This window comes from Falco rusticolus, chromosome 2, assembly GCF_015220075.1.
Source record: "Falco rusticolus isolate bFalRus1 chromosome 2, bFalRus1.pri, whole genome shotgun sequence".
Taxonomy (NCBI): Eukaryota; Metazoa; Chordata; class Aves; order Falconiformes; family Falconidae; genus Falco; species Falco rusticolus.
Window position 1 is genome coordinate 8,274,565 of NC_051188.1, and position 16,318 is coordinate 8,290,882.

General features: G+C 42.2%; 1 protein-coding gene and 1 long non-coding RNA gene across 11 annotated transcripts in view; one reads left to right on the forward strand and one right to left on the reverse strand.

Moving 5' to 3' along the window:
- Positions 1 to 14,594, reverse strand: part of ANKRD42 (ankyrin repeat domain 42) — a 24,129-nt gene extending 9,535 nt beyond the window's left edge. For 3 of the 10 annotated variants that reach the window (XM_037376771.1, XM_037376772.1, XM_037376770.1), the window contains exons 1-11: positions 14,421 to 14,594; positions 12,635 to 13,697; positions 11,404 to 11,567; positions 9,734 to 9,841; positions 9,295 to 9,414; positions 8,572 to 8,707; positions 4,923 to 5,123; positions 4,034 to 4,159; positions 2,408 to 2,513; positions 1,625 to 1,800; positions 1,099 to 1,225 (exon numbers count right to left, since the gene is read on the reverse strand). In XM_037376771.1, coding sequence (XP_037232668.1) covers positions 1,099 to 1,225; positions 1,625 to 1,800; positions 2,408 to 2,513; positions 4,034 to 4,159; positions 4,923 to 5,123; positions 8,572 to 8,707; positions 9,295 to 9,414; positions 9,734 to 9,841; positions 11,404 to 11,567; positions 12,635 to 12,764 — 1,394 coding nt within the window. In that variant the 5' untranslated portion in view covers positions 12,765 to 13,697; positions 14,421 to 14,594. The remainder of the gene's footprint in view (positions 1 to 1,098; positions 1,226 to 1,624; positions 1,801 to 2,407; positions 2,514 to 4,033; positions 4,160 to 4,922; positions 5,124 to 8,571; positions 8,708 to 9,294; positions 9,415 to 9,733; positions 9,842 to 11,403; positions 11,568 to 12,634; positions 13,698 to 14,420) is intronic. The other 7 variants (XM_037376769.1, XM_037376768.1, XM_037376767.1 and 4 more) reach the window with 7 other exon arrangements.
- A 29-nt stretch (positions 14,595 to 14,623) lies between these two features.
- LOC119143036 lies at positions 14,624 to 16,189 on the forward strand. Its single transcript, XR_005102556.1, has 2 exons — positions 14,624 to 14,699; positions 15,286 to 16,189. It is a non-coding gene; the product is annotated as an uncharacterized LOC119143036 (long non-coding RNA).
- Positions 16,190 to 16,318: the final 129 nt, after the last annotated feature.

The following is a 16,318-nucleotide window of genomic DNA, read 5'->3' on the forward strand; positions in this document are numbered from 1 at the left end:
GGAGGCAGATACGTACACTGCAGACATATCAAGTTAAGGAAGACGGACATTCAGCCTGGGCCGAGTGATTTGGAACCAAAAGAAATCCTGACCTCCGTTTCTTGGCTCAGATATGGTTGTAAATGAACTACTTAATCCCAACACGTGACACCTATTACCTGCCCCAGACCTACAGAGACTGGTAAATCTGCTATCTTCTTGATGGCGTACAAGCCTACAGAGACTGGTAAATCTGCTATCTTCTTGATGGCATACAAGCCCTCCAGATACACTCTCCTCTCAGTGACCAAATAAAGATAGTGTTTGGGGGGGACCCAAACACATAATGGACACGGTTATTTACAGAGACTGAGAACAGTGGGTAGCCAAATCTTTTGACAGGTAGAGATGGAGACAGAGCTGTCTTTTGGATGCTGCATTACTGTTTAAGCCCTAAATCTCTGATAGACAGAAGGTCTTTTCTTTGAAACTTAGACAATCTGCCCATCAGATCACCTGACCAATCTAACAGAACCCTTTCATTGAATGGAGAGACTGAAAATCAGACAGACATTGTGAAAAGCGCTTCATGTGCAGGGGCAGGTTTGCTGAGATTTCTTTTTACTGTGGTCTGGATATGAGCTAATGCTTTCTTGAGCATAGAAATATATTGCCCTTGACACTGAAATCTAGCAGGTCATTGAATAATTTCTGCTGTGAATAATTTCACTTCCATCCAAGCCATGATAAGGCTAATGCCTTTTTTCAGATTTATTAAAATGTACGCATGTATTTAGCATCCCCAATGCAAACAAAACAGCCAGAACTTATCAGACCTACTGCACATATGCTGCAGGAAAACTTGAAGGCCAAACATATGATCTTGCACAAGAAGTGTGGACCCATCAAACACTTCTGTTGTGCTGTGGGGCTAATCCTGGTGGAAGAAGTTTAGAAATGATCAGACAAATTGCTGAATTCCATTTCTTTTTCACCTGGCTAAAGTTGGTAAGTGGAAAAGACAGAATGACCAAAGCAATTTAAGTGTAAGTTAGCCTCAAAGAAGGCTTTAAAACAAGCCTCACCAAGTTAAACATTAGCAGGGCAAATTAACCTTACTTCTCAACATCTCTTTCTTCTTTTTTTGTCTTCTTCTCCTCTTCTGTTATTCCTCCCAGCTGTCTGTAGTTGCTGTAGGCAATTTCTAGAAGTTGCTTAAGTTCTTGAATCTTGCAATAGGCCCTCACTGTAAGACAGAGTTCTTCAGGTAGGTAAAATGCATGAAGACAGTCACACTGGAATCCAAGTCTGGAAAACAGTCTCACAAACACCGAGCAGAAATCACACTGCTCAGCAAACACTGAGCTACACCTGACACCCACACAGCAAACATCTCAAAAACAAGTAGCAATCCAACATGATTTCACCAACAGGGATTAAAGCAGTGTAACAATTACGTTCTGATTGCCCTCTGCTATGCTTTCTAATTTTCCACAGTATATTTAAATGTTCAATGATACAGATATCCTGTCAACTATCTCATCTTACAAAAAGTCACAGCAGTTGGCAGAAACTGTGCAACTAGGACTATAATGTCTTGAGACCAGCTTTTTCAAACAAGGAGTGATGGAAAGACAGTGCTTACTGCGTGCATTCCTTTTATCTGCTTTGTCCAGGGTTAAATCTTCTTTGCTATCTGTACTCCCTTCCACACCATGTCTATCAAAAAACTTTATGTTGTTTGCATCTAGTTCTTCATCACTAGAGTTACTGTCTCCAGTTCTTTGTGTCAAAAGTTCCACAGCTTCCAGCTGCGCAAATCTGCACAGAGAACAGTTAACCTACACTGAAATATGCCCATCATCTGGAAAAATGCATATTACAGAAACTCTTTGAAACAATTCATGTTCCCATTTATCGGAGTAGGTTTCAGAATTAAAGGAAGCATTGGTACACAAACTATGAGCAGTTAATCTTTTTGTAGTATTCTGATTGCATGAACTCTGCCTCAGTGGAATCTTATGACAGTGACTCCTACATCAGAGGTATCTTCCTTCACAGGATTTCTTAACTGAATCTCATCAGAAACTGCATTATTTTCATTAATGCAAAAATCCACTAGCCTTTGCTACTTCTCATTTACTTTGTACAGCAAACTGTGAGCATACTGGCTCACAACTTTCCTTCTGCAGATCAGCTAGTTTTTGTCTTTTATGTCTGACCTTATTAAAAAAAAAAATAAAGTGAAAATTAAAATATTTTATAGCTACAATACAGCTTTGCTTATCACTTAGAGCTGGAATTCATAGGCCTGATCTGGTCTTACTCCATCACTGAAAATGAGGATTAATTCCAACAAAGCTGATGTGATATTGATACATAAACAGTAAGTAAATAAACGACAGAGCTATAGGATATGTACTGCTACCTCTTGGCTAAATCCTTTGGAGTCTCTCCAGCATCATTTGTAATGTCACAGTCAGCTCCCATTTCAATCAACCACCGTAAGCAATGGATATGCCCCTGTTCAGCAGCTACGGGAAGGAAGGTGCACACAGATCAGTTACACACAACTGAAGTGTTTTGAACCTAAAATGTCCTCCTCTTGTCGTTATTTGACATGCCAGAGACTGGGTTCACTAAGACACCACAGGGGAGATACTATTCAAGAAAAGCCTACATGTCAAGATGCTCAGGTCACAGGGGTACACAGTTTTGGGGAAGATCATGCAATGTGGTTTCATGATTCTTTCCAGTCCAAGAAATTTACTGGCAACTTTTCCTGAGCACAAGTTAGACTAAACTTGCCAAGTCTCATGCACGTGAGACACACAAGTAACTGCTGCCTCATGCTCCCTTGCAGTAAGGCCTGTATGTTATAGATTTGCAGCAAAGCACTGTCACCTCTCTCTGGCTTTGGACTCCCATATATCACACACACTAGTTGCCCCTGTCTGTGGTGCATGGTGCTGTCTCATGGAGGAGAGAAGCCAGAGCTTTGTGCTGGAGCTATAGGTACCTCATTTCTTGGGCCAGACACTCAAGGCAACACTTCTCAGCTGCAGCCTAACACAACAGCTTGGCCTAGTCATATGGCCTGGCATGGCTACTGCTTACACCCCGTGGTACCAGGAACAACGTCTCACATACGGATGATGGCATTTAGCATGTGTAGCTGAAACCTGTAATCTGTTTTTCTCAAGAAAGCAGCCCCTTCAGATACTTGCTGTACTTGTTTTCTTACTGAGATAAGGAAATGAAATTACAGTATCGGCCATAGTATTCGCCCATAACACCAACCCTGTATGTAAAGATTGGGGATGAAACAATTGTAGGTTAGAACCATTCTAAGAGGGTGGTCAAGAATGCAGAAAACATTTTTTAAATCACTACATACCACTTTTTTTAATGAGAACTTCAATTATGGTTTTAAAAATTCTACCATTTATATCTACTCAAAAATAAATGTGGGAAACAGTGTTAAAACCATATTACAAAAATACCTCCCTGTTTCCTTCTTCTCGTATTTCTTCTTTCAGACATTGCTATGAAACCCCCAAAGAGGACCGTTTCTCTGTAATGCTAGCACTCCACTACTTATCAAGGTGTTAGATACCAGAAGTTTACCTTCCTTCACAGCATCCCGCCAAATGACTTTGTTGTGGTTTTTATGACACATCTCCACAGTACTGATGTGTTCAGTAAATAAAGGTCCAAGCCGCAATACAGTTCATTCTTATACCTAGCTAGCCAATGTTTCTAAAAGTCACATCTCACCTGATAAAAAAAAACTAATTAGTTTTCAGTTTAGATGTCATTTTCCCTTGAATACAAACTCTTCTTTCTTGACTTCAGCTTCGTTATTTTGTTTTGAAAGTGCCACCTACACGCACATGTATCACAAAATATTTTTTTCAGGGTTGCCCTTTTGAGCCCTCAGGAAATGAGATGCTGTTTTTCATGAAGTTTATCTGATGAGTAGGCACTTGAAAAACGAAGTAAACAAGCCAGCCACAAACAGTAACAAGCCAAAACACAGATCATAATTACTGACCTTTGTGCATGAGAGTGGATCCCTTATCATCCCGCTCATTAATATTGATTACTCCTCTTCTCACTAATCTTCTAAGCACTAACAAGTCCCCATTGAAAGCAGCGACATGAGCTGGGAAAGCTAAAACTGAAAATGAAATCCACATGTTTCCAAACAGATGACAGTAATTCCACTAAACACGCTCGTATTTGTCTCTCATGGCTTGCCTCTCTCATACCAACTTATGCATGGACACTTCATAGCTGTAGTTAGCAAGGTTAACGCACCTTTAATCAGTTAAAATGCAGCTGCCTAACTAGCACGGTTCATCACAGACTTGACTGAACATGCCTTGGTTATGGCTACAGGCATCTCACAGAGTCAAGCGATTAATTTATCAACCTGAAATAACAAGTATACCTTTGTTTGATGGTTGATGTTGTATTACTGGTGGTAACTGGGGTGATTTGCCTATTTTGAATTGCATAGTCTAATGAAATATATAAACCATTTTACTTCTCCTTACTTAAAAACTACCCATATAGACAATTTGATTTTTCTAGTAATTTGTTACAGACAGGGAGTACTGACATACACACATATATGTATAATGAAAAAAGACTAACAGATAAAGACAGCAAGCGCCTGGAAAAAGTAGAGAGGTAAAGGTGCAGTTCTAATATCCTTGGTCTGTTGAACATTTTATTTTGATCATGGGTAAACCTAAGATATTTACAAAATCACACTGAGTATCCCAGTCTTCAGCTGTCAGGAAGCATAGTAAGCATTGAAAAGAACTTCCTTATATTGGTAATTTAAATGTTATACTTCTGCTCATACAAGTTTTCAGAATCAAGCATTTCTATAGAATTACAATGCCTATTTTAACAGTATCTTTATCAATACTCACCTTCCTGTTTCTCTGGATGCTCCCCCTCTTCTTCCACACTATCAATATATTGGAGAATATTATCTTTATAGAACCGTTCAGCCAAGTCCCTTGGAGTCTCTCCTTGGTCATTCCTGGCTTTCAGCGTGTGCATGACACTGGCCATTTTACTGACCAAGAACATAAAGCAATGCAAGTGTCCTTCTGCCGCTGCCAGATGAGCTATAGCACAAGGAAAAATAAAGTATGTTAGAGTGGAACACTGCTGCCCGCCAAGAAACCAGCGCTCTCATCACCAGCCAGATCTAGCTCATCTACCAGCACTTGAGCCATCCAAAACTGCACAACAAGTGGGAGCAGCCTCACATGAATAGGGGATGTACAGCTCCTATCCAGGAGAGTTCAGCTCTACGTAAAGGAGCTAAAAGAAAGCTGTCAAGGATAGGATCTGCAAAGAGGAGTTCCTCGCTGAGCTGTTTGCAGGAGACAATACTGCCAAGAATCTGTTGAGCACCAGCTAGGAGAGTGCACTTCTGGGGTCTCATCTTTCCTGTGAACACAAATATCTCTTCAGCAGCTGTCTGACTTGCTGTCCTAGAGATACTCATTACAGAGGGCCAAGCAAGCAGTGTCCTTGATTAGGAGTTAAGACCATTTCTACTTTAGTCCCACCTCTACTGTGCCACCACAAACAAGCTGCGTCACACCCTCAGTCACTCCACCTATAAAAGGAGGACAGTGACATTCACTTCACCAGGTAAAGTATTGGAAGGCACATCCCATGGCAGAGGCTCCTATTCACACTTGTTGCGGATAGTTGCTGCGTGCAGGAGCTGCTCCACCTCACCGTGGCAGTGACTGTTCCCTGTGGGGGTCAAGTGTTTCCCCCCTGACCCTTTAGGCTACGCTGAGGTTTAGATATTTAATACTACTAGAGTGCTCAGCCTATAACAGTGCAAGAGGTACAAAACACTTGTTCATTATTTTGTAATTGGTAGTATGCTCTAGTCCCATTAACGAGAAGAAGTTGCCAAATAAACGCTTATTATGTGTTATCACTCCATGAAAACGTTCTGTAAAAGCTTGCTGATGTTCTAGAGGCAAAATGATTATTTTGTCTCCAGATAAGAACCTCGTTATCTTCATAATTAATAAACAATGTACCCAGGAAATAAAAGTCACCATTTTTGGCACATGCAAATTCTCTACTGCAAACCATCCACAGCCTACCAGAGCATAATTGCTTTAAAAGGTGATGGATATTGATTTTACAGTAAGATGACAATAGTTTGGTACAGAAGATTGCTAAAATTTAATGCAACAAAATCTTGAGCTTCACTGAAATCAGAGCAGTTTTCCCCATTGTCCTAATTTTATTCAGTGAGTTAGTTACTCAGGGATAAGTGAATAGAAGAGATACCTTGTTAAAGGTAAGTACTGATTACCAGTCTGCTGGTGAAAAACTGACTCAACCCTTATGAATCCACTTTCAGATACCTAAAATCTTAGGGATAAAACTTCACCTTTTGGGATGAAACTTTTTTTTTAATCAGATGTCTTTCCTGTGCAGAAAGAGGTCAGAAAAGCTCAACATTTTCTGCAAAGGTGGCAAGGGGAAAATAGATTAAAGAGTTGAATTCTTTCCGTGTCTTTTTGCACAGTTTCAGTGGAATGCTGTGGAAGATCCATGAAGAAGCTTTTCCCAAGTAGCTTTTAACCTGTGTGTTTCTTAGTAGCTAGTGCCCAATGTCTAACTGTGCCGCACCATCCTCAGGCATGCTGAGCACTTGCAGTTGAAACTAAAGCCAAAGGGTACTGTGATGTTAACACAAAATATGCAGCTTAGTGCTGAAAACTTTGAAAAACCTTGTCTCTGCCATCACAAATAGGCAGTGGGTGGCTGGTGTTGGCAGCCCAACTTCTCTGTGTTTCATCTCGCCTTTTATAAAATCAGTCTAACACACTACTCACTCTTCTCAAAGTCACAAGTGAAAAACCAGTGCCTATGAAAAATTCAGATGTTGCACTATAATTAAATTAATGCTATATTTAGAACAGGTTTAACTACTGAGCAATAAAGGAAGCATGGATACGGCCAAAAAAAATAAATACAGAGAAAAAACAAGATGTTGAATTACTAAGCACAGCCCGTTCTGTACATTGATTGAGCCACAGTTCTTCCAAAACATTAGCATGATTAGAGGTAATCAAAGCCTCTGCTATAATACACATGCGCAAAAGGTGCAGCCAGTTTTTCAGTTTTAGGTGTATGGCATTGCAACCTCAGTGAATTTGCTTCAGTATTCTCTTAGGAAAGACTATAGCACTGTCCAGCTCATCTTGAAGCTGAAGTACGTAAAGATGATTTAAGTTCACTTGCTGTTTCACAAGCTGAGGAAAAGCTGATCTGTACAGCACACCGCTTCTATTAATCTTTTACTAGCAATGTTTCAAAGCATTTTCTTTCTTTTGGATGATAATATGATCAAATGAAACAGAACAAAGGCTGGAGGATCAAGCTTCTGTAGATGACAAAATAACAACAAAACCAATTTTCTACTAATCAGTATAGACAGAGCATTTAAGTAGAGCTGTGCTGGCATTTGCTATCTCTTCACAGAAGTCCGTTATCAGGGAAATGCTCACAAATACAAATAAAGCTACCTTCTATGCTGCCACCAGGGTGCCTCATATCATGACCCCTTATTGCTAATACATCAGATGTCCTGCTGGGATGGACATCCTTTATCAAGACCCAGGTTTGCAAAACAGAACACAGATACCAGTTTACTAGGTAAGTGGTGCTTAATAGAGGGTAAAAGATTTTAAGAAGGGATTTAAAAAGATAACTTCATACAAATCACAGAGGGAAAAAGTATGCAATTTGGAAGAAATAACGTGATAAACCATAAGAAGGAAAACGCTAAAAGGGAAAGGATGCAAGGAGAACCCAGGGTACGAGCAATACCATTCACTTTACAGCGGATATTGAGGCAGAGTGGTAGGCAGAGGGACACTGGAGAAACTATGAAAAGCAAGGAATAAATACTGCCCATTTTTTGTGCTCATGATTACAAAAAGAGTACAGAGTACAGATTACAGGTAATACAGAAATACCATACAGATAATACACAAATACTGGTATCCCAGAAACCAAGATGAAGCAATCACAGGTAAATGAGAACAAGGCTTTTACCAAATCAGTTAAGAAACAGTGGCATACAAAAACCTGCATATGAACATGCCAGAATCCGATCACACTGTCATAGCCATTAAAGGCTGGCACAGATTCAAAATGAAGCACACAGCAGCTGAAACTGCCTCCTTCCCACTTACCCTTCTCCTCCTGTGACCTCCTTGGCACATGCGCTCCACCACATGGATAGGAGATGCTGCCTACCTACACAGCGCTCTCAGCTAGGCTCAGCCTGCTCCCTACTCCAGCACCCATGAGCTCTGATCCCTGCCAGCAGCAGCAGATAACAGGACACTGCCCCAACAGGTAAATACTTTGGATTTTATAAAACCCCTCATCATTATAAAAATGGAAAACCCATGTTGATTGCATGGAATCAAACAGCAAATCCTGCAGGTGTGTAGTTTGCTACAATTATCACATAACACAACTGTAAACCAAAGGTTAAAAAATGTGTGATTTATCCTGATATACCTGGAAGGTTTCCTTTGTTATCCACATCATCTATACATGCTCCCCATCTAACAAGAAGCTGCAAACACCCCAAACGACCATGAAAAGCAGCATAATGAACAGGCTTCCAGTCATTCCTGTCCGAAGCATTCACATTCTAAAATGAAAGCAGCAGGTTAATGCATTCATTTATGAATCTTAGACACAAGACAAATTTTATAAATAGGAATCAGCTGTTCATTGTGTCAAATTATTTAAATCAAATAACAAAGTTCATGCTACATATGCAGTTCCTGTTCCAAGACATGTACTTTTTCCAGGTTCTTGGGTTTATTTAAATAATACACAGATAAAATGTGCATTTTTAGACATACTTCTATCACTGCTTTGGTCATTATTCCTTAAATATTCATCTGGATTATTTTTTTTTTAAGTTTTTGTCTCATTTACTATAGAAGATACATACAATGCAAAAAATCACAACCACCACAGCACCTGATTTTCATTTAATGACACCCTCAGTGGAATGTGGTTTACTCACTTTATTCTCTCCAGATTTTTGGATCATTTCCCTAACATATCTTACAATAAAAAAAAAAAAAGAAAATTTACTCTAAAAATGAATTCACCAACAGTAATTAATCCACAGTCTTAAATCTCAGTTTAAGCTAGGGAGAGTTTGGTTTGGAAAAAGATACCAGATTCTGGCTTTGCGCTAGGGAACTGCGGGTAAAAGTCTCTCACCGCTCCACTTCGCAGTATGGTTTGCAAGGTGTAAGACCTCCCATGGGCTGCAGCTAAGTGTGACGGTGTGCACCCACAATCATCTTGAGCTTCTGCATTTACTCCATTTATTAACAAAGCCTAAAAGAAATGCAAAGTAAAAGCTCGGTTCACCAGCTGAAAAAGCAAACATTGCCAAGAAAGATGACTTCAGACAATCAGCAGGATAACCTTGGCCTGACCCCAAGGCCCTGAGAGTGCACAAAATAAACGTGTTTGCACAGACAGCACAAACGAGTGGAGTGGTTTTAACTAGAGTGACTTGATTTCAGAGGTAAAGACATCAAGACAAGATGCTCATAGCTCCATTAGGAGCTCTCAGCTGATCTTCATAATGAATTTGTCCAGACTGAAGGTCTGCTCTACTTACTTTTGCTTGAGAGTGAGTATCTATACGTACCTGCATGCAAGCATCCTGCCCTCGGATAGCTGCAAGGTGAGCTGCTGTCCACCCTCTGACAGTTACATGTGTTGTATCAGCTCCATACCAGAGCAACCAGTGAAGGCACTGCTCAACCAAAACCAAAGGTTTTTATTTAACTATTTTTCTTATGTATCTGAAGCACATTTTAAGTCCTAATTTATCAGTCAATGCTACATTTCAAAACAGTATCGGAATACGTCATTATGGAAATACAACACCCCAGAGGATGCCTTAGCCAGGTATTTGTGCATTAGGCAGTTACAGGTAAGTTATACTTTCCAGTTTTCACCCAAGGGTACAAAATGTGCAAATAACCTATTAATTCACATCCCAGCACTGATTTTACAGTATGGCTTCTTAATTTTACTCTTCCAGATTTAAAATGTAATCTGTGAGAGTATTCACGTGGCATGAGGTGAAAGAATTGGAAGAAACAATGCAAACATGCTCATTTGAATTCCAGCTAAAATTACTGGCAGGAAAAATACCATGTGACAAATCTAAAGCCTCATTTAATTTATTAGGCTCCTCAGGTGTACATAATCACATTTCTCTTTGCATCCTTCCATGGCCTACATTTGTTTTATTTGCCTTTTTCCAGTAGGCATTATTGCTCACAATGGAAAGCTTTATGAACTATCCAAAAACAGCTAGAAGACCCATTAAAACTTCTTACTATATATTATTATGACTTATTATCTTCTTTCAGGCCAGCCTACAGCTACAGTTCCTCCACTGTCTCCACCAAGAAGCCTAGTGACAAAACCATGACAGATAATTCAATAAAGTCTAACACATTGATTGCAAAGTAGGAGATTCGACTAAAAAATGGCAGAATTTATAGAGGCAGAAAAGGGTAGATAAGCAATCTATTTTTAGGGTTGACAACACGATGATCAGCATTTTCTTGACAATTCCTTTACATTCCAGAAACAGCACTGCACTTATTGAGTTTAGCAAGAACTTTACATTCTTTCCTTTGGGACATGAATTTTTATGTGGTTATTCATGGCCTTGTTGCGTCAAGGTTAGATTGCTGTAAAGATTGTACAAGGAGGCTGCAACAAGAAGGGGAACATTGTGCTGAATACAGCAATTCAGTCCTGCTGGAAGTTTAAAACATTCAAGCAAGCACCTTCTGATTTCTCCATCAATACTCAATGTCTTCATTTATTAAAATAAAATGTTTTAAGACTATTTCTATAGAAAATAAGGCATGGGACAGGACATTGGTAAACCGAATGAACATGTTTTCATGTCACTTCTCACTCTCTGTTTTAATCACCCTCTGAACATTTTACACATCCTACAGCATTTTCTAGGTGTCCCAAGAGAAGGGGAAAACACAACAGGGACAAAAGAAGATCATGAGTCTGGAAGGGATGCCATAAGGCACATTTTGCTCAGAGTAAGAAAATGACTGATTTTTGTAAAATCTGGCAATATTGACAACGTAAACTGCCTGGGGCTTCAAAAAGAGAAAATAAAAACCTAAAATCCCATACTTCTGCTCTTGGTTAATATATTTAATGAGAAAAACAGGCAGAAAATTATTGATTTAGCTTGATCAAAGCTAGCATTTTTGGGTCCAGCCTCTCCCAAAGAAAAAAAAAACCTTGCTGTGTCTGAACACTACCATATTTTACCTCCAGACTTCCAGAGTGGGCAGCACATTGCAATGGTGTGAATTTGTGGACTAAATCCACCTCATTAATATCGGCTCCATTTTTTATCATTGATGCAAGATGTTCTACATCACCAGCTTTCACTGCCTCATGCACAGAAGTATAATTTTGCTTCTTCTTGACAGCTACTGAGGAATAAGAAAAGGGCATTAGTCAGTTCAGTAACATTTTAGAGATAGGAAATAACTGATGAATCAAAGAAACATCAGTGTGTCAGCTTCACAGGAACCAACCAAAATGTTCAGACTAACTTCATGAGATTGAGATTCATACCAGCAGGAATCCTAAGACACTTCTGTTTGTCAGAAACAGAGCAATATGCAAAAACCTGAGACAGCCATGCCCTCTGCAACCCCAGAAAAAGGTCCAAAAGAGTAAGACCCAAAAGAAAGATGACAAGAAGCGCAGCAAGAGCGGGAAGCAGAGCTACTCCATGTATGTATGCAAATGCTGGAGCAGGTCCACCCCGACACTGGCTCTCTTCCAAACCTGTGGGCATCACAAACTCTTTCATCAATCACATTTTCAAGTATGACACCAGGGAGGCTTCTCACTTGTGCAAACAAGCTGTCAGCCATCACTTCCCAGGTGCTTCACACAGCCATGCCTCTGCCGCTGGCTGCCTAAGGACTTGGCACAGCATGGCATATCACAGTGGAGGGCACCAGATCCTTCACCAAGTGAGCATACTACACAATTGCTCTTGACTGAACTACACAGACCAGCTTCAGGACAAACTGATGTCAAAATTAAAGCTGCTGTACAAAAGCAGTTCTTCGTACGACATGTTAGTCATCCGGCGTTGCTCTCTCACTAGAGCTACACCATTGCTCTGTCACAGCTCACTTTGTTAGCAGTCTGATATTTTGCTCCCACCAAAGTTAATAACATTTTCACTGACTTCAATGGCACAGGATCAAATCCTAAATGTAGAAGCAGTTGGGTAAAAAAAAAAAAAAAATCCACGACCAGGCCATGGGAACAAATAACCTGTGTTCTCCTTCAGGCCTTTCCACTGATTAACTATGTAACTGGAAACAATGGGAGTCACACATCCAAACCCCCTTGCAACATCTTGGTATGTTGCCAAAACTTGCAAACAGAAATAACGTGTTGTAAGTAGATCTAACAGCTGAGGGGGCTAACTTCAGATAGTCAAGCATAAGAGGAACCTAAAATAATTAGTAATCACCTTCTACAGTAGTCATCATTACAGTACCAAAATGCAGTAACACTGTTTGATTAGACTTCACACTGTTAAAAGTCTTGAAGAGGTAGGCTACTGTCTGGCAAGTCAAGCAATCCTGAAATGATTTGTACATTGTACAATTTGTACAAATGAAAATGTAGGTCTTAAGGTATTAGTGCCTCAGTTTTTCCACCTGTGGAGAAGAAATGGTAGTAGTAGTAAAAATTGTTATGCAATTTGAGATTAAAAAATGTTAAAGAACATGAATGAGATACTGCATGAACATGTTTGTGGTATATGTAAAAAAGTACTACATACAATTCAAAACAGCCTTCGCAGTTTACCAGTTCCTATTTTCCTGTAATGTGTAGCGTGATAGTAGTGCTCAGGCAGATTTAGGGTTGCCACAGAGGAAGAGGGCTGAAGCTGTTTCAATAATCCAGCCTGACTGTAACACACCCCATGCTGTAATGCAGCACTTGATCTTGTGGCTGTGTATCACTCCACTGCCACCTCCCCCAGCTCAGCAGGCTGCATTGCTGCCCTGCACAAAGCGGTTTCAGCAAGGAACCGGGACTCTATCCTGCAAGATACTGTATGAGCAAACAGCAGCAGTGTAGGAACACAGAATGATTCAGATTGGAAGGGACCTCAGGAGGTCATCTAGTTCATGTTTCTGAAAAATATTTAAGTATGTTTTGTGGTTTGAGTTGTTTTTTTTAAAGAGACAATATCACCAGGCCATAATTTTCCCACAAGGGAGTAATTCCTCATCGCCAAGTGACAGTTACAGACTGTAACACAATTATACAGACTTACATGAGAGGAAGATCCGGTTACACTACTTGCCAAAGTACTGTGTTTAACACAATGTCCCAGTACAGCAAGTTCAAGGTAATGCCTTTTTTTTTTAAAATCCAGAAGAAAAGCAAATGACAAGGCTGGCCAGCAAAGTGAATTGTCTCACCTCTCCCACTGGAGACCTACAACTGTATGGAGTTCAACGCCAAGTGCTTCTGCATGGCTTCTTGGCACAGGCCACCATGAACTAGCCAAAGGCACTGTCCTGGGATGGAAATTCAGTAAACAGCTGTTAACATGAATTCTGTAAAAAATACCTCGTTTTTGAAAGTGAAGTATAGGTTCCGTAACTTCATGCAATTTTTTAATCAAAACTGCTATCAAATGCCCATTGGATGTTCTAAGATAATTCCTTTGCAGAAAGTGAGCGTTTTGAGATGGGTATCTGCCTAAAACCCAATTAAAGAAATTAAGTGACGAAGAATACGGCTCAGAACAGGGCAATGCGAGAACCTGAGGCTTTCCAGAGTTTCTGTAAGACACAAGCCCACCCCTCTGCAGCAGGTCTCGGCAGCAGCGCCTGGGGCGAGGGGAGGCCGCGGCCCCCGCCGACCCGACGCCGCGGGCCCCGCCAGCCCGGGGAGCGCAGGCCCGGCCGGCTGACGCGGGGCTCACGGCCGCCGCTACCCGCCTTCCCCCCCGCGTCTGGCCAATACAGAGCGACCCGTGGGTCCCAGCGGCGCCCCGTGGCACAGGCCGAGGATTTCGGGCAAAATCCCTGAGGAAAGGCTGAGCCAGGGCAGCGCGGCAGCGGGCGGCCCCGTCATGGCGGCGCCGGCCAACGGAACTTTCCCCTCACGCCGCGGCCAGGAGACGGGCCGCTGCTGCCGCCCGCCAGCACCAGCGCGGCGCTCGGGGGCCGGCGGGGCTGCCCCAAGGCCTCCGGGAAGGAAAGCGGGGGGAAGGAGCGCAGGCGAACAAGTCTCACCGGCCGGAGGGGAGGCGGCCGGCGGCCCCTCACAGCAGAAGCGGCTGGGAGGCCGCCGCTCTCACCGGGAGCCTGCGCCCTCCTCCTCCTCCTCCTCCTCCCCGCGCCCGGCGCCGCGGAGGGGTTACTATGGGCACGGCGTGCGCTTCCCCCGGGCTCGCCGGGCGGCGGGGAGGCGGCGGCGGGAGGAAAATGGCGGGCAGGGCGGCGCGTGCCCGGCGCGGAGCGAGGGGCAGCCATGGCGGCCAGGCCGGGAGCGCTGCCCGCCGCCCGCCTGAGGTACGGGACGGGCAGGAGGGGCAGTGCAGCAGGGAAGGGATGGCGGGGGGGGGGGGGGACCGACACACCCGCGCTGCCTTGCGGTGCTTTTTGGCAGCCCTAGGGTTGTGTCTTCACTGCATTCCCCAGGGAGGTGTCACCACCAAGTACCTGTTCTGATCTCTGAAGCCATCGGTGCTGCGTTGACCAGGAGGTATTGGGCCTGTTCATGCTCCCAGCGGGGCCATCAGACTCCAGTCCCGATTTGTAGACGCTGAACCCCACCACCCCCCCGCGCTAGGGTGCTCACAGGGGGGTGGGCTTTTCCCCGCTCCTCAGACCCTCGGTGAAACCCAGCTGGAGCCAGGAGGGCAGCCAGGTTCCCCTGATGGGGCAAAGAAAGCACCCTGCATTTCCAGAGCCCCACTTCCAAGCAGGATGAACCCATCACGTTTACAGGTGTGCCTTGATAATTACATGGACCAAGACAGGCCCAAATTAGAGCTTAATTATCTTCATTATTAGAAAGTGGCCATAAATCTTCTCGCTGCAACTTACAGGTATCTTTCTGTTCTATTCCTAGCAATTTGTTTTCTTTTTCCAACAGCCTTCTGCATGAAAACATCACATCTCTGCTCAGTCTCCCCTGCATTTCAGTTTGCATGATTCAGAAGTTGACAGTATTCCAGGATACAAACTGCCAATTGCGCCAAACATCCCTGCTCCAAGATGAAGTTGCAACAGTTAATGCACCAGTAACTGCTCACAGCACAGCCAGCAGCCACACACCCTGCAATAAGGACTGACTCGCCCTCCATCAATCTCCCAAGTATTTTTGCTCCTCTAGACTTTCCCCAATTGAAAGACACTTTTGAAGCTGACATCTGCAGCAGGGCACACTTGCAACTATTACTACAACCTTAATATGAGAGTCGAAGACTTAAACTGCTTGAAACCCGGTTGTGAAGATGGGAAAAAGTATTGCAGGCAACAGCAAAATCACCTTCACAAGCTGAATTTCTACTTACATCATACAATCAGGGCGAATTCTGATCTCCCAAGTACCCTCACTGCAAGAGTCATATAGTAGGACTGTGACATTGCTTTGACTTTTAGTGCTTAGGTCTTGCTCCCAGCAGCTCTAAAAATATGCGCTATATATATATATGGCAGAGTGAATCAATCATTAAACACACATTCTCCTACAACACACAACCATATGATTATTTCCAATCCCATAAAGATACCAGCCACACAAACCCGCTACTGAAAGGAAAGAATCACACTCAAAATATATGCTTAATTTTCTTTATTACATTTAAGAAATAATAACATCTCAGGATATCTGGTTTAACCATCTAAGTCCAGTCATAAGCAACAAAAAAAAAAGTTAACCATGTTTCAAATGAGCATTCTTACATTCATTCCCCCCTGTAATGTAAAGAAAAGTGTTCAGCTGTATTAAATTCTTAGGTGTTTGACTAATGGAGAAAAAAAAAAAAAAAAAAAAAGTCTTAACTACCAGGCATCCTGGTTTGTTAATTGTTTGTTGGCACTTGTGTTCACTATCAAGCACTCCAGTTGGTTTGTTAAATCTGCCCCTTCTACCCAGAACTGTCTTTTTGGTTGTGGGGTTTTTT